Genomic DNA, 22,011 nt, shown 5'->3' on the forward strand with positions numbered 1-22,011 from the left:
GGGAAAGGAACTTCCATTTCGAGCTTTTATTCTATCTAAGAGCAAAGTACAGCTAAATAGAAACAGTATAATGTATTTAGCAACAGGGAGCTTTTATCCGTCACTGTGCAGTATGAACATACTAATCCTCACAATATAATTGATCTCCATCTAGAAGCTGATGTTGACATTTGTGCCTATATTCCAAATGTGCATGGCAATTCTGGTGCATTTCAGTTTGAAAGTGGCACCTCTGCAAGGATATAGATTTTGGCTTTAAGCTGTATGTGGAGATCTAGGTTTGGAGTTGAATGAGTATTGGGGAACACGGCTGTATCAGAGTAAGTACATGGATGAGTGTGAAAGGAATGAGAGCAGTGCTATGAGAGCGAGGAAAGAGGAGTTGGAAATCTACACGAACTAAAGGAGGTATTGGGTCAAGGACAAACCTGGACGAAAAATCATTAGTGAATAGAAAGGTGAGTTAGTGGCAGTGAGAGAAGCACAACTCTACCACATTTATTTTTTTAAGGAACAGGGCTCTGATTTCTTATCTCTGCATTATTTCCTTCAACAAAGAGGTTGTATTGTTTTCAGGTCAACTGAAAGTGTCCTCGTACCTTCAGGTCCAAGAATCCTTTGTACAAGTTACCAGGTTGCCTTGTATTAGCCATCACAAAACACCTTAGAGTATCATGGAACAAAAAAGACCAGGCTTCACATTACTTAGATGTAAAGAGCAAACATCCCTTTAGAAGACACTTTTAACGGATCTGAATGTAAGCAACAAAGTTCCTAATACAATATACACAGACTAAAAAAAAAAAATTATGTGAAATTGAAAGATACAGGAAAAGAAAGCAAGAAAAGTTTTATTCATTGGCACTAAAAATATGTCTACATTGCATCAATGTTACAAATGTGTAGAGTTTGGGGAGGAGAATCACACACACATGCTTATCTTAAAGTACTAAAGTATACTTTCATGCTCCCCTTCAGTTTGAGTACTCTTCTCACTTCCTTCCTATCCCCAACAAGCGGGAACCCTGGCTTCCAGTCACCTGTTATTCCCTCATTTCTCCTTCCAACAGGCTCTCTCTCACCTCCCTAGCCTGTCACCCAGTTCCCTCAGCCAAGCATCAGAACATTTTACCTCCTCCTCCAGTGACTTGATAGATTTGAAATTATCCAGTTGACAACCAACCAGGGACTAGCTAGTTTCCAAAGGGTTGTATTTGGAGTTCAAAACTTCCAGTAATTTATCTTCTTCCTTTGGCATCTATTTTCCTCCTCCTCCCGCTTTTCCATTCATTGTGAGCTATTGTGTCAATGTCTTACCACCAGAGCTGTTTGTGAGGGCTTTATGGACCACCACAGACCCATATAGTGTGCAATTTGGCCCTATCCAGGAATTAGTTTTTAAAATTTTCATTTCAATGGGTTAACCTAGACCAGCTGCATTTCAAAAATCATTAATACATCACTGGCATGAAGTGCTTGGAATCAGGTTGTTTTCTCTTATTACAATTTCTCTTATTTATTACTGCCTAAATCCATCCTGCTCATACTGATGCTCCTCCTAATGAATTCCCAAAGACCTAAATCCTGCTGCATTCATAGCCTCTGCAGCTATCATTTCTTTGGTGAGAGCAAGGGGCATGCTCTGCATTTTCACATGCCAAGAAAAGAAAAATCTGTTTTGTTGGCCAAAAGGGCTACACTAAACACTATTTTTTGTCAATTAAAATCCAAAAGGCAGATAAAATCAACATGAGAGTTTGGAACAAGATCAACCTAGCAAATTGTGAAAAACAGCTCTTCCTTATGTAAAAACTGATCCACAAAGATGCCCAAGTCAGTGAGATTTGAAGTTAGCTATCACAGAAAGGCAAGCCATACAGGTAAAACTTTCCAAGCAACAGTTTTAGGGAATTTTGGAGGCAGTTACTTTTTCTGATTCCACTCTTCTTCCAGTGTACTACACCTTGTTTTGATCTTATGCATCTCGTCTTATATTAGATATAGCATGTACATGGCCAAAAATCAATGTTAGATACTAGTTTCAAATCTGCTATAGAGCAGACCGACAGTCTATCACTTTGGCACCTAAATTATACAAATCCCAATCTCAGAAAAATGAAGTTATCTGAAGTTTCAAGCTATATAATCAACCCTTGGTATTAAAACAAAATATATCAATCGTCCCTGGCACAACACAAAACTGAATGCTCTAAACTGCTAACATTGTATTTGGTGAGCTTTCAGTCCTACTTCAAAATTTTCAACTAGCTTAACTACAGTGGAACCTGAGTGTGCTAGCAACATTGTGGAAACCCGTAGCTCTTCAACCTTTTGACTTGGCTACATGCCAATCAAAAAGCTATATTCTACAAACAACATTTCTGAAATCCATACACGAAAGTGTTTAATAAATTCCAAAAAGGTGCAATATGGCAGAAGTACCACTTAGCATACTCTACTCCAAAGGGGGGAAAGCAATGATTACAGGGATCATTTACTCTACTATTAAGCAATGCAATCGAGTGTCTCCTTAAGAAAATACTAGATAAATCACTTTTACATTATATGAATTCTAAGGATCTCTTTTTTTTTTGTTTGTTTTAATTGCAATGAACAAAACAGATTTTCACTATTAATATAACTGGGTATGCAACTTCCACCTGTTTATATTATCTGTCATGACAGGTGATAGCAAAACATCTTTCTTTCCTTTCCAATTACTAGTCCAGCACCCGCACTGGCACTGGTGTATTTGTGGTAGCCTGCCCAGGGATTCTAGCCCCGTAGGTTAAGAAATATTAAATCTTAAAAATCACCTCATTTTTATACAATCTTGCTTCCCCTCCTCCCCCCATTTCAATCTGATAGGCATTCAGCAGCTGATATCTCACAAACCCACAAGGATAACCAGATCCTGCTTCAGACCATGTGTAAAGTGGATTTCCTGCTTCCAGATGGTATAAAGCTACAGCTCTTGTATACAGTTCTCCTACTAGTTTTCAAGACAGTGCCCACTAAAATCACATTGGAACTGAAGTGGATGAAGGAAGAAAGAAAGTTAGTAATTAGAGCAGTGCAATTTTATATTTCAAAATCTTGCAATGTGACAAGCTCAGAAATAAATGCTATATACCTATGGCAGGTTTCAGAGTAACAGCCGTGTTAGTCCGTATTCGCAAAAAGAAAAGGAGGACTTGTGGCACCTTAGAGACTAACCAATTTATTTCAGCATAAGCTTTCGTGAGCTACATCCGATGAAGTGAGCTGTAGCTCACGAAAGCTTATACTCAAATAAATTGGTTAGTCTCTAAGGTGCCACAAGTACTCCTTTTCTATATACCTATGGTTATCAAACAGTTGTAGAGAGTACATGCTAGTGATCTGTAGAGAGCTGCTGGTTCTCTTTTATGAGTCCAAATGCTAAACTGCATTAAAAGGCAGCTAAACATACGTTAAATACTTCCATGTAAGGAAGTGCTGTTGTCACAGAGTGGTATGTCACCATAAATGGGAGAGGAAGAGTATGTTTCTAAAATGTGGTCCACAATATGAACAAGTTTAATCCCACAAGAACCTCGATAAGATTCCCAGTTTTATGACTGAACACAGCACTCGCTGGTAGCCCTCAAGGGTCACAATATGTCAGAGTTTAAAACCTCTTGCTGTTCCCCTGATCGGACAGTGAGAATTTTTGGTACTGGTCCATGACTGAATGAGATGATTCCCTCACTGAAAATTACATTTATTTGAAATCTCTGACAAAGGTTAATTTTTAAGCACTGAAAGCCCTGAGACCAAGTGAACAAAAATAACTATAAACAATGTTAGCAACACAAGGTGGGTCTTTTATTGGACCAAACTCGGTTGGTGAAAGAAACAAGCTTTCAAGCATACACAGAGCTCTTCTTCAGGACTGGGAAAAATATTCAGAGTGTCACAGCTAAATACAAGGTGGAACAGATTGTTTAGCATAAAGAGTTAGCACATGTTGCAACAGACCATTCAAGGTGAAGTGGACAGCTAACACCTCTACAGCTGTAGGACAAAGGAAGGTGAATAGGTTACAGATTGTTATGATGAGCCATAAAACCAGTGTCTTTATTAAGTCCACGATGTTTAGTGCCTAGCAAAGTTATGACTAATTCCCAGACTCGTCTTTTGAAGGTATTGTGCAGGTTTCCTTTGAAGATGAGGATTAAGAGGTCAGATATGGAGTGATCTCTTTGTGAAAAATGTTCACCCACAGGATATAGGGGGCTTTTGTCTTTTTTCATTTTCCTCTGCGAATTCATTCCAGAGCATAGTGATTCTCTCATTTCAAACATTAGGAAAGAGCTGCGTGGCTAGAGAACGGTGGCTGCTGGCCAGGAGCCCAGCAGCACAGAAGTAAGGGTGGCATGGTATGGTAACGGTATCCCCGGGATCCCAGTCCCACTCCAGGGCTCTACCCCCTACCTTTTTTTTTCCCCCACCCACCCCATTTTTCTGCACGTCCTCTTCCCACCAGCTTTGTACCCTAGGCAGCTGCCCCGCTCGCCCCACCCTGGTTATATCCCTGGTAAAATATGTGGTTGTAAACATCTAAGCCACTCTTTCAAATAAACTTGTTATGACTGAATGTGTTGTTAATGACAATAACTGCCATACATTCAAAGTCATAACAAGTTTAAAATTTAAAATGAAATCATTGCTTGAGCCCTGGCACCTCTTTCATTACCAATTAAGCATCGGCTGTGAAATTTTTGCCTTGGAGTCCCCTGGGCAACAAATTATTTCAACAGAATGATCAGTTTAATAACCTTTTCCAACACAAAAGCTGTTTTTTCACAACACATAAAATAAGTAGCTTTGTATGTCAGAGGAATGTTTATTATTTATTGTTACTTATCTGTACTGCATCATAGTTGCATGTGATACTTTATAAACAAGAAAGAACTTGAGGTACCTCTTTCAAGGATCTTATAAAGTAATTAACAGTTAACTAAAACAGGCCAGTGAAACCTCAGGACTGAGTAATATGGGCATAAAGCATCAGTACACTGAATACAACACATCTGGTATGTTTGGATATACATGAACACAGTAATGTCAACAGCACTTCGGATGGATTTTACAAGAAGCAACATAGTTTACAAATCCTTTCAGTTTCTCAAACTTAAACCTGTTCCTGCTGTTTCCTAGAAAATACTATACATGTAAAACCTTAAACCTTTTATCAGGAGTGAATGAATTAATCTCTGAACTCCTGTTGTTTATGGAGTTTCCAAATGGTTTGGTCATGGCTCCTCAAACTGGAAATTCTGTCAGCAAGCATGAAGGATCAGTCAAATTCTTCCTTCCCTCTTTTCTGCCAGACTTGCTCACACTTAAGAGCAAATTTTTTTTATTATCAAGTACCATGGTCAAACATATTAAGTTTCTTCTGTCTATTTTCAGGAATGTTACCCGCTCTATCTTATATGGCTCCTACAATCCTAGTGTGAGAGTGCCTCACAACAAAGATTAATGCATTTATCCTCACAACATCCGTGTAATGTAGAGAAGAGGTTCCAGCAATTTTCTCCCAATAGAACCTTTCAGAATGGAAGAAACATTGAGGTCAACTACTATATATCATAATTTTGAATCACACAAACCATTACAGAAAGAACTTTGCAAGACTGTTTGAATCAATATTCTTGCTCAGAAAAAAAAGTTGAAAGGACTGAACTTACATGGCCATTTTTAATCAATGAAAGTATTGTATTATTACCAACTCTCCCTACATTGAACCAATTTATTTATATTTGGGAACATTTTTATCTTATTCCTTTAAAAGGAACAAAATGTATATAACTATTAACATTGCTAATTCTATATTAACAGTGGACCACATATTTCACTAATGTTTTGCTTCTTACCCACTGCCATTAAATATACATTTCTGACAACATGACATAGGGTGACCACCCATCCCTTACTTCAAGGAACAGTCTTATTTTATTGATTTGTCTCTTAGGGTGACCACTTGTCCCTTATTTTAAGGGATATCCCTAGACTCCCTTATTTCATAAGTAAGAGAAGGCTGAATCAAATCTTTGCAGACCAGCATTAAGCAATGTTTTCAGTGTAGAATTCAGACTGAAGAATTCAGACTGAAGAAACCAATCTTAACAAAAACTAGCCACAAAGCTTTAAAAAAAGATTTTCCTTTGCATTGTCCTAAAACTGCATTGAATTGCACACCTGCAATACAAATCATGTATCTGGCTTCTTGTTTGAGACTTTGTTAAAACATGACATTACATATTCAGAAATTTCTCCACTCCAATCCTCAGTTTTTGTACTTGTAACGTAAGTAAGGAAGTGCTAAGAAGAAATCAGAAAACTTCTGGAAAGGGAATGGTTCTTTAGTGGCGAAATAAAGAGCACATGCTTGCCACATAAGGGCACTAGTATGTTTTATCCCAAAGAAGGCTCAGTGAATACTGTGTGCAGGAGAAGGGGTAGGCTTTGAAACATGGTAGCCAGCTCCTTCTCCTCATTTCTTAAAACTTGAGGAATTTATGCTCAAATGCAGCAGAGGAAACAATATTTTTCTTGTGTAAACATACCTGGACAGATTGCAGAAACCTGCTAAATATTGACAGGTTTCAGAGTAACAGCCGTGTTAGTCTGTATTCGCAAAAAGAAAAGGAGTACTTGTGGCACCTTAGAGACTAACCAATTTATTTGAGCATAAGCTTTCGTGAGCTACAGCTCATTTCATCGGATGCATACTGTGGCTACAGTATGCATCCGATGAAGTGAGCTGTAGCTTACGAAAGCTTATGCTCAAATAAATTGGTTAGTCTCTAAGGTGCCACAAGTACTCCTTTTCTTTCTGCTAAATATTGATTCTGTTAAGGCTGAGCTTGAAATTAAAGTTAATTTCAAATTGTACATGTAAGGAGTTTAATGAATGGATTTAAAAAAAGTCAAAGATATTATGAGTTTTAATACATTTCACTATAAGTACTATTTTAAACATTAAATTGATGCTTATGATGATGGCAATGTATACTTGAGGGTAGTATAAAAGCACACACGAGAAAAAAATATACATGGTATGCTATGGGAAATGGTGTTTCCTTCAAGTGTCCCTTAAAATAAAGTGTCATCCCTTATTTTTCATGTGATTTTTTCCTTATTTCTGTCCAACAAAGATGGTCACTGTACATGACTACTAGTGATTTACACAAGGCATTGAGATCAAATGGACTAAATGCCTACCTTAATACTGAGAAACCCACAACATGGTAACATTTCTCCTATCTGAAAATAAAATCTGGTCAAAAATAATTCTTTATAGTGCTGCAGTCACCAAAACTGAAAACTGCATTTGAGTTAGTAGTGATGGAGCTATAGATACTCTTCATGCCCAGAAAACAAAAATAATCCCCAAAATGTACGTTCAATGAGTTTCTACATTAAGTACAAGAATATCTTGCTAGGAACACCAGCATAGGTCAAAAATCATAGTGTGAAGTAATAGAAAAGTTCTATTTCTACTCAAACAGGATCATTTTAGGATCCATGTAGAAGAGGATATAATGCTGCAGATTCTGGAGAATGATTTATCAAATTAAAGAGAATTTCAAACTATATCCTGAGTACTGATAAAGTCAATAGAAAGTCGATAAAAGTCAATAGAAAGTCTCCCATTGGGCTTTTGTACAGAATCATAGGATTGGAAGGGACCTCGAGAGATCATCTAGTCCAGTCCCCTGCACTCATGGCAGGACTAAGTATTATCTAGACCATTCCTGACAGGTGTTTGTCTAACCTGCTCTTAAAAATCTCCAATGATGAAGATTCCACAACCTCCCCTTATTCCAGTGTTTAACCACCCTGACAGTTAGGAAGTTTTTCCTAATGTCCAACCTAAACCTCCTTTGTTGCAATTTAAGTCCATTGCTTCTTGTCCTATCCTCAGAGGTTAAGAAGAACAAATTTTTCTCCCTCCTCCACGTAACAACCTTTTATGTACCTGAAAACTGTTATGTCCCCTCTCAGCCTTCTCTTCTCCATACTAAACAAACCCAATTTTTTCAATCTTCCCTCATAGGTCATGTTTTCTAGACCTTTAATCATTTTTGTTGCTCTTCTCTGGATTTTCTCCAATTTGTCCACATCTTTCCTGAAATGTGGCACCCAGAACTGGATACAGTACTCCAGATGAGGCCTAAATAGCACAGAGTAGACAGAAGAATTACTTCTCATGCCTTGCTTACACAATCCTGCTAATATATCCCAGAAGGATGTTCACTTTTTTTGCAGCAGTGTTATACTGTTGACTCATATTTAACTTATGGTCCACTATGACCCCCAAATCACTTTCCACAGTACTCCTTCCTAGGCAGTCATTTCCAATTTTGTATGTGTGCAGTTGATTGTTCCTTCCTAAGTGGAGTACTTTGCATCTGTCCTTATTGAATTTCATCCTATTTACTTCACACCATTTCTCCAGTTTGTCCAGAACATTTTGAATTTTAATCCTATCCTCAAAAGCACCTGTAACCCCCCCCACACACACACAGGTTGGTATCATCCGCAACTTTTATAAGTGTACTCTCTATACCATTATCTAAATGATTGATGACGATATTGAAAAGAACTAGACCCAGAACTGATCTCTGTGTGACCCCACTCATTATGCTCTTCCAGCATGATTGTGAACCACTGATAACTACTCTCTGGGAACAGTTTTCCAACCAGTTTTGCACTCATCTTATAGTAGCTCCATCTAGGTTGTATTTCCCTGGTTTGTTTATGAGAAGGTCATGTGAGACACTATCAAAAGCTTTACTAAAATCAAGGTATACCACATCTACTGCTTCCTCCCTATCCACACGGCTTGTTACCCTGTCAAAGAAAGCTATTGGTTTGGCATGATTTGTTCTTGACAAATCCATGCTGACTATTACTTCTCATCTTATTATCTTCTAGATGTTTGCAATCTGATTGCTTAATTATTTGCCCCATTATTTTTCCTGGCACAGAACTTAAGCTGACTGGTCTGTAATTCCCCATGTTGTCCTTATTTCCCTTTTTATAGTTTGGCACTATATTTGCTCTTTTCCAGTCTTCTGGAATCTCTCTCTTCATGGGGTCTTCCATGACTTTTCAAAGATAATCTTTAATGGCTCAGATATCTCCCCAGACAGCTCCTTGAGTATTCTAGGATGCATTTCATCAGGCCCTGGTGACTTGAAGACATCTAACTTGTCTAATTTTTAACTTGTTCTTTTTCCTATTTTAGCCTCCGATCCTACCTCATTTTTCCTGACATTCACTATGTTAGACATCCAATCACCACCAACCTTCTTGGTGAAAACCGAAACAAAGAAGTCACCTCTGCCATTTCCACATTTTTTGTTATTATCCCCCCACCCTTATTGAGTAACGGGCCTACCCTATTCTTGGTTTTCCTCTTGCTTCTAATGTATGTAGAATGTTTTCTTCTTACCCTTTATGTCTCTAGCTAGTTTGATCTCGTTTTGTGCCTTGGCCTTTCTGATTTTATCCCTACATCCTGGGGTTATTTGTTTATATTCATCCTTTTGTAATTTGACCTAGTTTTCACTTTTTATAGGACTCTTTTGATTTTTAGATCATTGAAGATCTCCTGGCTAAGCTAGCGTGGTCTTTTGCCATACTTCCTCTCTTTCCTACGCAGTGGGATAGTTTGCCCTTGTGCCCTTAACATCTCTTTGAAAAACTACCGTCTTCAATTGTTTTTCCCTGTAGACTTGCTTCCCATGGGATCTTCTCTACCAATGCCCTGAGTTTGCTAAAGTCTGCCTTCTTGAAATCCACTGTCTTTATTTTGCTGTTCTCCCTCCTACCATTCCTTAGAATCATGAACTCGATCATTTCATCATCACTTTCACCCAAGCAGCCTTCCACTTTCGAATTCTCAACCAGTTCCTCCCTATTTGTCAAAATCAAATCTAAAACAGCCTCTCCCCTAGTAGCTTCCTCCACCTTCCAAAATATTTTTTTTCTCCAATATATTCCAAGAACTTGTTGGACAATCTGTGCCGTGCTATTTTCCCAACAGATGTCTGAGTAGGTTGAAGTCCTCCATCACCACCAAGTCCTGTGCTTTGGATTATTTTGTTAGTTGTTTAAAAAAAAGCCTCATCCACCTCTTCTTTCCTTGTTAGGTGGTCTGTAATACACCCCTACCATGACAATTACCCATGTTTTTTTACCCCTTTTATCCTTTCCCAGAGACTTTCAACAGTCTGTCTCCTATTTCCATCTCAACCTCAGTCTAAGCGTATACATTTTTAATATACAAGGCAACACTTCCTTCCTTTTTTCCCTGCCTGTCCTTCCTGAGCAAGCTGTACCATTCTATACCAATATTCAAGTCATGTGTGTCATCCCACCAAGTCTCTGTGCTGCCAGCTATGTGCAGGCTCATTATGAAAGTCAATTGAACAAGTACCATTTGACTTCAATGGGCATTCTATCAGGCATTAATTGTGTAAAGCACTTTCAAATCCTAAACTGGGAAACATTCTGAAAAGTAAAGTAGTAGCTATAGAAGTAGTACATTTACAAAATGAATCCTGGTATTTAATTTGAAAGAATTTGTTATTACTACTGTGTACTACTATTGCCACAATTCTTTCCCAAGAAACATTTCTTAGATGAACTCACAACTGAATAATAGCTTTACTGGAATTAAAAACATAAAGCAGTCTCTTAAAAGCAAAACCATATATCATCCAACACTGCATTCTTAGGTCTCTGTAATATTCCAATTAAACCACAATAAGGTGATATAATAAATGTTTGGCTTTACCCTCATAAAAGCTTGAAAACAGAACTGGTTCACTGAAGAGATATCACTAACCCAGTCCAGCTAACTGAACTAAAATCATTCTAGATGTAATTTTTTCATCCCTTAAATTAAAAAACAAAACAAAGGCAGCAAGGATCACCGAGTTCTTTTCGTGGTTATTGCCTGGCATTTAAAATAGCTTATTTCAGCCAATATAAATGGCAGACATGACTTGCAAAACTTATGCTATGTCTATACTGCCCCACAGTTCAGACTGTGGAGTTGTGAATAGCAGTGCATACCAAAGAGCTGTGCTGGAATTCCCCTGTGTGGATTGCAGGCACAAACTTAAAGGTTCCTAGGTTGCTTTATTATAATGCTCCACAAACAAGAAACTTTAGTTCACACCTTCAGAGTCCTATGTGGAGTGTTACAGCTCAGCACTTTGGTGTGCACTGCTATTCATTCTCCTATAGTCCAAACTGTGGGGCAGTGTAGAGAAGACCTCAGACTGAACCAGGCAATATCAAAGTAACAACAATGCAGTACCTTTTTGTCTGTGCTGCACAAAGCAGTTTTTTAAAGGACAAAATTCAACAACTGCATTACTTAAATAACCTCCTTGCATGCTGGATTACATTAACATTTAAATCAGTAGTCGGCCAGCTATACTATACAGTTATCTGTGTTACTAATTCAGCACAGTTTATAGATGTAGTGGTGTTTGAATTAAATTAATGCTTAAATTGAAGTCAGAAAAAAAAACCTACTAGACAGAGAGGAACTATAAAGCCATTTTGAGGGTCCCTTGACTTTTTCTGCAATATATTTTCACTACAGTTAAAAAAAAAGTATTTTAATGTATAAACTTGAGAAAAAAAGAAAAGGAGGACTTGTGGCACCTTAGAGACTAACAAATTTATTTGAGCATAAGCTTTCGTGAGCTACAGCTCACTCTTATGCTCAAATAAATTTGTTAGTCTCTAAGGTGCCACAAGTACTCCTTTTCTTTTTGCAGATACAGACTAACATGGCTGCTACTCTGAAACTTGAGAAAATTGTCTATACATGCCTTGAAATTCTCATCTTGGTCCTACTAAAATCAGATAGATACAAAAAGGCTAAAGGATACAATGGATAAAATGTTTTAGGAACTATATAATGATTATCATCATCTGTCAAAGGTCGTTCACATTTTAGGATTCATAAACCCCAAAGATGACATATAAATTAGCCCTTGAATGATCCCAGTATGTTTGTCTTATCACCTAGTCCATTAAGCCATTACACATTATTCTACAAGTGAAAAAATGATTTCTATCTGTTCTCAATTCCATAATTTACATATATGCCCATGTAATTCATTATGCTTATCCACAAAACATAACTATGTCTGACTTTATCTATAGTATATAAGCTTTTTTCTTATTGTAATTAAAGGAATACCATCAAAATTAATAGCCCTAAAATGTAATCTACATTAAAGATAATTTTTTGTACTGGGCCCTTTTAACCCAGGAAAATGCATTGGTTCCTCCAAATTGGAGTTGTGGCACAGATAACATTCAAACTACTCTCTGGAGTGACCTCTGTTACAACAAAGCAAGGACATTGGGTTCCTTTCTTGCCATTGTGCAGTCTTTTCATTCTGACTGACTGTTCTATTCTTATGAAAGAAAAGATATTAAAAAGAAGAAGAATATGCCTCTGAATGCCTTGAGAGTACAATCCTAATATATTCAGTATCCTACAAGAATTGGTCAGGCAGAGGAATGGACATTGTGATATGCCAATCTGTTCATAACATATGTAAGTCTGCCTCCACAAACCAAAACACGTGTAGGCGAAACATTAGTCAATAGGAGCTAAAGAATCCCTAAGTCTGCATTTTATCTTTTTCTGCAGATGTACATATTTATGATTTTTAGTCAATCCTCATAGCTAGTTTCTTCCCACAAGAGCGCGCTTGTCACCTTTTCCTTTATATTTTCAACTGCTGCTATAATTTAAATCTGAAGAAAAATATCTATTTACATTTGATACTTACTCAAAATTTAACTCAACCAATACAAACCTTTTAAATGGTTCTATACATATTTCCCAAAGTCATCTGTGTGGAATGCTAGAAAGCTTGCATTGTCAAAAGTTATCACAATAGTTCTCTGACAGTGCCTATTCACTCAGAAAAGAGGTGGGAACTTATCTCATGGTAACAAACATGAGGTAAATCGCAGAGAAAAGGTAGTTTATAATTTTCACATGCATTAGCACAATGGGGGAGACTAGGATGTACCTTGACCTACCAACTCCTGTGAAAACTACTAACTGCCTTGTCTTCACTAGGATTTTATCACATGTTGTTTAACATGTGTTAGCTAATGCAAGTTAAAAACACACCTTTTTCCTAGTGAACACAAGGCCTAAATATTTCAGAGTAGTTTTACACTGGTGAGGTTACCATGACAAAATACAAGAAGTAACAGGAAAATGGTGAGGATGGGATTGTGGGTATTGATGGGATTGTGAGAGAGACTGTGGATAAAAAGACAACCAGTAACAATACAGAGAGGGAGAGATATGCATGGGTCAAGTGGGAAAAAAAAAAGTCTAGTGCCCAGAAGAAGAAAAAAAAAGAAAAAAAAAGGGAACTCTAAAATTTACTGTCAAAAAACTGACAGAGCAGAAAGGGAGAATAAAAAAAAAAAAATCATTAGTGATGTGGCCCTTGAAGCAGATAGTGAGACAAACTACAAGGGAGGTGAAAGAGATTAGGGCAATAGCATCCCACTGGTCCAGCCAGGTAGGAGGTCTTTGAATCTTAGATACTCTCATGCTTTCCTCTTCATGTCACGTTATTGGAGGTAGATTATCAGAGGCTAAACTCTGCCACCCTCACTTAAATTGAGCAGTATCTACTCCACGATAGTCTAATTAAATTAAATGGCCCTACTTCAGATGTAAAGTGCTAACAGAATTTGAGTAAGGTTCACAGAATCTGGCATGAATTTCCCATGACAACCAGTCATTTTATCATTTTAGAATAGAATCATCTCTAAGTAAAGAGGTAAACAAAACTGCATGTATAACATGAGAAAAATGATTAATATCTCCAGGGCAGAATGCAGAGAAGATGAGCCTAAATTTCTGTATGTCAGACAAAGTGAGCAATTAAAAAAAAAAAGCCAGAAAACTGAAACCCTGAAAAGACATCCCGTCTTTCCATAGAGACCAGGTGTATCCAGGTCATGTCATTTTAGCACTCTAAATCTGAGTTTTTAGCTTTTGTTTTGTAAATACTTGTATGCAACTGGAGACACTCGCCATTTAGGGTGAGTTTTTTCCCTCTTACATTGAGAATTGATTAGACAGACAAAGTGCCCATTACTTCATACTTTCTTCAACATATTGATTTATCAGTTAACATTTGCTGAGTATCGTTATAGCCCACTGATTCTTGTTGGAGCACTGGCTCCAAAGTAGGAGAGAACTACTGGGAGGGAAAAACTTGAAGTTGCATCAGCTGGCAACAGATCCTAAGGGACCATCTGTCAGCTGCCCCCGTCCCTCAAAACTGCTCCCTCGCCCCCCAGTTCTTCCCTCTGCTTCTTGCAGGGGAGTTAAAGACAATCTCTGTTATTTGTGCCACTTAGGTAGTGCAAAGAGAATGGAGCAAGATCTGTCCCTCCATCTTGATTAGAAGAAACATTTCAAGGCACATGGATTCTCTCTAAAATCATGACTGCTAATACTGGAAATGAATACTTATCTGAGTAACGCATCAGATATGATTTGCTCTCCAACTGCAAACATAAAATGATACATAGTGAATGTGACTTACCGGGCCAAAAGCATTACTGTCAAAGCTGTGCCCGTGGTGATCACCTTCCACCCATATATGGCCATGAGGAATTTTCACATACTTGTTTTTGTACCCGATGGTTCTAAAAGATAGATGCAACAACAATTAACAGTGTACGTATATATATACACACAAGTCAAAACAAATAAATAAACATAAAACATTTTTGTTAAGAAATTCCTGTTATTTATTACCTTGTGGCCTGATCCTTCAAACAGAGCTAAATGCATGCAGAAATTTACTGCTTGTTAGTAGTACCATTGACTTCAGTATGCCTACCACATGAGAACACATGTGCTAGTGTTTCCAGTATTAGGTCCTTCTTTAATAAACACGTTTTCTTTTTGCAAATACTTAACACAGCAAGAAACAAAAGACATGCACATTACTGAACGACTAAGCAGGTAATCGACTTTTTCCATAATCATTAGTATGAACTCTTTGAAGCATCACATTTTCACTCCAGTAAAATTCAGGTGATCATATGTTGTACTTAAATATGAAGATATTTTAAGACAAATTTCCTATGTGCAGTGCAATGTTTGCACCATCTTATTTAGCAAAAATAACCAGACAGCTCTGCGCTGGCTGCAGATTTAGCATTTAGACTCCTGCAGTCATGTGATCTTGGGTTATGATCTCCTCAAATTTCATAAGCTAAACAGGATTGAGTTGGGCAGTCCTTCAGGGGAAGCCCAAGTGCTGCAGAAAGTGATACATGGGGTTCAAGAAGGGTCACTCTTTGCTGCAAGTCAGTACTGAACCAGTGCCCCAGAATGAGACTAGGAAGCACCATGTTACTAGATGTGTCAATTTTGGAGAAGAACACAAACCCAAGATCCTGAATACAAAAAACTGTTACATTTCATTCATGGAATTTAACATCAATTTTCAACATCTTTCACAATTCCAACCTGCCCAGTACCACACATAAGGTTGCCAACTTTCTAATTGCACAAAACCAAACACCCTAGCCCCACCCCTTCCCTGAGGCCCTGCCCCCACCCACTATATTCCCCTTCCCTTGCTGGCTCGCTCTCCCCAACCCTCACTCACTTTCACTGGGCTGTGGTAGGAGGATAGGGGGTGGGGGTGGGGGGTGAGGGTTCCAGCTGGGGGTGCGGGCTCTGGGGTAGGGCTGCGGACGAGGGGTTTGAGGTGAAGGAGGGAGCAGCCATTCAGCATCAAGACAGGGGTCTGTCCTGTCTCCTTTTTTGTTTATGCTAGTCATCAACTGTGGATTAAAACAATGTGACAGTGATACATATGGCCTAAAATGGAACAGTTCCTGGCTAACGGATCTAGACTTTGCTGACGTCATCACTCTTATCAATGAAGAAGCCAACGGACTACAAAAATGTACAAACCAAGTAAAAGAAGTAATGGAGAAGATAGGTTTGACATACCATGGAAAAAAATGTGAAGTCATGTTAATAGGGACTATAGGGACAGAATCAAAACTGAAGAGGAGGTAGTTGTCCCACACTATTTGGCACTAGTGAGACCTGAGCTGGAGAAGTGTGTCCAGTTTTGGGCATCAGACTTTGCTAAAAAAAATACTGCAAAGAGTCTAGAGAAGAGCAATCAAAATGATAAAAAGTTTTGAAAACCTGACTGATGAGGACAGATTTAAAAAACTAAGCATGTTTAGTACTGAGAAAAGAAAATGGATTGTGGGGGAGGAAGGGGGAAACAGTTTTCAAATACGTTACAAACTGTTACAAAGAGGATTGTGATCAATTGTTGTCCATGTGCACTGGAAGTAGGACAAGCAATAATTGGCTTAATCTGCAGTAAGGGAGATTTAGGTTATATATTAGGAAAAACTTTCTAACTACAGTACAACCCAGTTTATCTGAGCCTCCATATTAAATGAACTGGCCATGTGGGGCTTGAGCTGTCAGCCCCAGATGGCCTGAGCCCTGCCGCCCAGGGCTGACAGCTGGAGATGGGAAAGATCTTTCCCCAGTCTCCTGAATATCTGAATTTTCCATTATCCGATCTGGCCCTAGTCCCAATTAGATTAGATAAACGGAGTTCCACTGTATAAGGGCAGTTCACCACAGGAACAGGCTTTGAAGGGAGGTTGTGGAATCCCGGATACTGGAGGTTTTTAAATATAGGTTGGACAAACACCTGTCAGGGATGGTCTAGGTAGCTTTAAATTGCCTCAGCCCTGGAAGCTGGACTAGATGACCTCTCAAGGTATCTTCCAGCCCTATATCTCTATGATTCTATGAAATTATCTGCAGTCCTTAGGCTTCTGGCAAGTTGTCCTGTGTGCAAAAGTTGGGCACAAATGACCTAGAATGTCATTTTTCAGGTTTACATGTAGCTGGTATAAAACTAACCTAAAATGTTCAGACCCTATCAGACATGTATGCTATACATTTCAATACAATGTTAACTCTACTAGAGGTGTAATAGAGCATGATGGTAAAGACTGTATTCATGCTTACTTCTGGTCTTAGATCAATAATTTTATTTTGGGGAGAAAGGTTGTTTATTCTAGTCAATGCACTGGATCTGGTTAAGGCTAAGGAGATCTGAAGATTATTCCTGGCTTTTACACAGACTTTCCTCTGCGACCTTGGACAAGTAACTTAATTTCTTTTGTGACCTCAGTTTCCAATAGGTAAAATGGGGACAATCATACATCTCTATTTTGCAGGGATGTTATGAGGATAATTACTGTTTGTGACGTTCTGAGATACTACAGTGTCCTGGAAAATAGTCTATAAATATATAAATTAAAGGTTCTTTTATGCTCAGATTCTATCTCTTGACCAAAAAAGTGAATTGGGCAATTAACTTCAATTTGTATTTCAATAACTATTGATTCATCAAGCCACAATGCATTTTTCATCTAATTTTAATCCACATTTCCAGCTACCTACGATGTGACAAGAGAGACACTGAAAATGGATACATAACTCTAGGCAGGTTTTAGCTCGGAAGCAAGTAGGAAGTAATGATCAGCACTAATTATTTATTTTACAAATTGCAAACCCCAAACAATCCCACTTTAAAATAGCTTTGTGGGCAACTAAAAGAATGACACCAGGAGAACTATTTTTTCAGTGGAAGTTCCTTCTGCAGTTCAGCTGACAAGGTAAGAACCCACTTCTTTGAAAATGGACTCAGAGACACACATAATCAGAAACTGGCCTGATTAAAGATTAGTTTCCAAAATTCAGTTAATGAATCAGATAATTTAACAGATCCAAAAAATGTCTTGGGTTGGTAAATATATATACCTTTTAAGGAATACAGCCCCAAATTCTGCAAGATGTAAACACTGTGGCATTTTGCAATTCTACCCATAACTTATGTTTTATAAATGTGACACAGCTAAACTTCCTTGAAGCTATAAGGTTGTACTTATCAAAACATATTTGAGATAACAACAGAGATGTTTTCATGCTATTAAGAATTCTCTTAGGAAATAAGTTAAATGCTTTGAGCAGCTCCCCTGCTCTGTTTCAATAATACTTTTATAGAATACTATACAAGAACACGTTTTAATGAAGTATTTCAAAATGAAAGCCCAGAGAAGTGGTCTACTTGTCAAAATTATTTAACACCTACTTTCTATTCCACTACTGTTATGGACATAGCTAGACATCACTTAAGTCCCACTTAAATTCTGTTTTGAAGGTAAGAGACTAAAGTATTCTACAGATTTTGGGCTGGCCCTCTGCACATGGGTGAATTTTACCTGGAGAGCTTAGGAACTTGATAAAGCCTGTAGTAATATTTTAACTCTACCCTCTTGTCTGTATGCAGTGCAATATGGTCATTAATTATATAATCACATATTATGATTGCCACAGACTCTCTGCTTCATTCAGTACATAGGCTGGTGAGTATGTAGTGAATGACATAATGGAAATAACGAACAAGACAAAGGTACTACTATTCTTGACGTCATTGTAGCCCAAATTCTTGGTCCGATCATACTAACTCCCATATGAAAATTTTTGCTAATAAAATTTGATTGTTCATACGTTCATAGAAAGAACACAAAAGAGCATGAAGCAACAAACCAAACTATTCAATATTTTCCCAACTCCAGTCAAAGCAACATCCTCTACTCAAGGACATCTTCCAGCGCAGCTCACTTTTACAGAAGTGCTCCTCTTTATTTCCTTCCCATTCTTCCTCCTACATTTCCCCAAATTATTTTCATGAGAGAGAGTGTGTCACCAGAATGGAAGGAAAACTTCACACAAATACTCGGGGGGATGGGGGCGGTGGGTGGGTTGTGGCACTCAAAGACTTCATTTGTAGTTCATAGATTCCAGGTCAGAAGGGGCCGTTGTGGATACGCGCTCAGTTAAAAATTTACACTGTATTGCCAGTCTCAATTTGTCTAGCTTCAACTTCCAGCTGTTGGATCATAGTATACTTTTTTCTGCTACACTGAAGAGCCCATTATTAAATATTTGTTCCCCATGTAGTTACTTAAAGATGATAATCAAGTCAGCCCTTAACCTCTTTGTTAAACTAAACAGGTTGAGCTCCTTCAGTTTATTGCTATAAGGAATGTTTTATAATTCTTTAATCACCCTCGTGGCTCTTCTCTTCCTGAATTGTGTGCACCAGAACTGGACACTGTTTCAGCAGTGGTCACACCAGACCCAAATACAAAAGGTAAAATAATCTCTCTACTCCTCCTCAAGATTCCCATTTATGCATCCAAGGATCACATTAGGACTTTTGGCGGCTGCATCACACTGGAAGCTCATGTTCTGCTGATTATCTACCACAACCCCCAAATCTTTTTCAAATTTGCTGCTTTCCAGGATAGAGTCTTCCATCCTTAGGTATAACCTACATTCTTTGTTCCTAATATTATACATTTACATTATGCTATATTAAAACACATATTGTTTGCTTTTGCCCAGTTTACCAAGTGATCCAGATTTCTCTGAATCAGACACCTGCCCTCTTCATTATTTACCACTTCCTCAATTTGGGTGTCATCTGCAAACTTTATGTTTTTTATGTTGTTTTCCTGATCACTGATACAAGTGTTAAATAGCATAAGACCAAGATGCAATCCCTGCGAATGCCCACTGGAAATTCACCTGCTCAATGAAGTTTCCCAATTACAGTTACATTTTGAGACCTATCAGTTAGCCAGCTTTTAATCCACTTAATGTGTGCCATTTTATATCATTCTAGTTTTTTTAATCAAAATGTCTTCAAGAAGCCACCATAAAACCCCCAAGAATATCCTCTTTTATTATGACTAGCACACCTTGAGTGGGAGGAGAAACAGCTTTTCCAAATGTATTAACACAGAAATGCAATCTGATCTGTATGGGTGGATCTTACACCTGCACAGAGCTCCACCTACCTCAGTGGGGCTTCTATAGGTACAGGAGTGCAATCAGAGACTACAGGGGCCTAGTGCAAAAGGAAAGTTGTCACAGGCACCGACTTTTCATTGTGCCGGTGGGTGCTTGACCCCCAGCTCTGCCCCAGGCCCTGCCCCCATGCCACCCCTTCCCTCAATTCAACACTCCCGCCCCACCTCTTTCCGTCCCCGCTCCACCCCCACCACTTCCTGCCCCCTCCCCCGAGCGTGCCATGTCCTTGCTCCTCGCCCCGCTCCCAGCCTCCTGCACATGAAACAGCTGACTGCGGTGGACAGGAGGCATGGGGAGGGAGTGGGAGGTGCCGATCAGTGGGGCCTGCTGGCAGGCAGGAGGCACTCGGGGAAGGGGGAGGTGATGACGGGGGGCTGTCAGTGGGTGCTCTGCACCCACCATTTTTTCCCCATGGGTGCTCCAACCCCAGAGCACCCACGGAGTCTGCACCTATGGAAGCTGTTACAGATGATAGGAGTTATAGTTGGTCTTTCTTTTTACTTTTAACAATATTCAGTGCATAAGTATTTCTGCCCCTAAAATAAGACAGAAAAAATCTTTGTTACTGTATGTAAGAGGATTATGGACATTGTAGTCATTAAAAGGAAATAATCTGCAAAATTCTCATATTGAGAAGCAAAAAATAAATAAATTAAATGAGGATAATGATGTCATGGTTCTTGGGTACCCAGGACTGAGGTACTTGTTACTCCCAGCCTCCAGCATGAGGGAATCTTGCCTTTTGCTGACTGGGTGTCAACTCCCTATCACCACCAGCCTTTCAGCCACTTAAGCACTCTCCTCTAGACTATTCCAGCCCTATCTTTGCCTGGAAGGTTCACAGTAGGTACAACCCAGTCTTAAATCATTCCTCTGTAATATCCAGTTCCTGACATTGGCTACTCACAGAACTCCCAAATCCTCTGCTCCCAAAGGAGCAGTGTACCTCAGTTTACTAGTTTTACCTTAAACCAACACTCCTGTATAACACACAGCACTTGTGAGCATTTATCATAGAACAAAAAGTTGGTTTAAGAAAGAATACAGGCTCAACTAGAAACAAGAGTGTCATGGAAGCAAATGTTTACAATACCAAATAAAATAATAAAATGTGAACCCGAGTCTACTCGTAACAGTTAGTTTCCTATCTAATATGGTAGGTTGCCTCTCACCCCGCCGCCAAAGTTTCAGTCTGCTGCCAAGCTAGCTGACTTCACAGGAAACAGGATCCAATTTTTCATGGATCGCCTCGCTCCTGAAGATGCTGCCACAGTGAAAGGATTCAAAAGGACTTCTCCCTCCCCGGTGTTTACTCAAACAGTCTTCTGTTTCTATTCATAGACAGGGCAAACCTCAGTCTTGTTGTAATGTTCCTTTTTTAACCTCCCAAGTGGTTTTGACTGTTTGCAAACTCAAAGTCTGTAATAAAGGTTATTTGTATCTTTCATTATGTGCATTAATAGCAAGTTATAACAGTAAACTCATGCTAGTGTAAACTGGATCCATTACTTAATGCTGTTTTTAATTTTCAAGATAATTTCATTGTTGAATTACTGTGCAGCAAATCAATAAATCATTCCTGCAAGCAAGCTGGGCTACAGAGTTCAGAAACCCACATTTAGTTAATGACAGCTGTTAGTTTTTAATGACTTTTGTGAAGAAGTGTTTCAGATTTCTTAAGAAGAGCAAAAACGATTTGTAGGCTTATTTCTCCCCGTCCCCTGCATCGCCACCACCGCCACCATCTCCTTAAGTCTAGCACATTTCCCATAATTAAAATTAGTCAATTCATTGTTGACTCTGCTGCTTTCTCTCAAGAACTTCATGGAAATTTAATACCCCTTTGGTAATAAGTAACAGTGAGGAGACCGCTTGCATTAGATGGTTGATGAGGCTCTCTCTCCAAGTACATCAAAACACCATTCATACATTTCACTAGCTAAGTGTTTTGGGCAGATATAGTG

General features: G+C 38.7%; 1 protein-coding gene across 4 annotated transcripts in view; it reads right to left on the reverse strand.

Moving 5' to 3' along the window:
* IMMP2L (inner mitochondrial membrane peptidase subunit 2) overlaps nt 1–22,011 on the reverse strand; it is an 837,008-nt gene that overhangs the window by 124,016 nt on the left and 690,981 nt on the right. For all 4 annotated transcript variants that reach the window (XM_077807792.1, XM_077807793.1, XM_077807791.1 and 1 more), the window contains exon 5: nt 14,652–14,754. In XM_077807792.1, the coding sequence (XP_077663918.1) occupies nt 14,652–14,754 (103 nt within the window). The remainder of the gene's footprint in view (nt 1–14,651; nt 14,755–22,011) is intronic.

Source organism: Eretmochelys imbricata, chromosome 1 (assembly GCF_965152235.1).
Source record: "Eretmochelys imbricata isolate rEreImb1 chromosome 1, rEreImb1.hap1, whole genome shotgun sequence".
NCBI classification, from domain to species: Eukaryota; Metazoa; Chordata; order Testudines; family Cheloniidae; genus Eretmochelys; species Eretmochelys imbricata.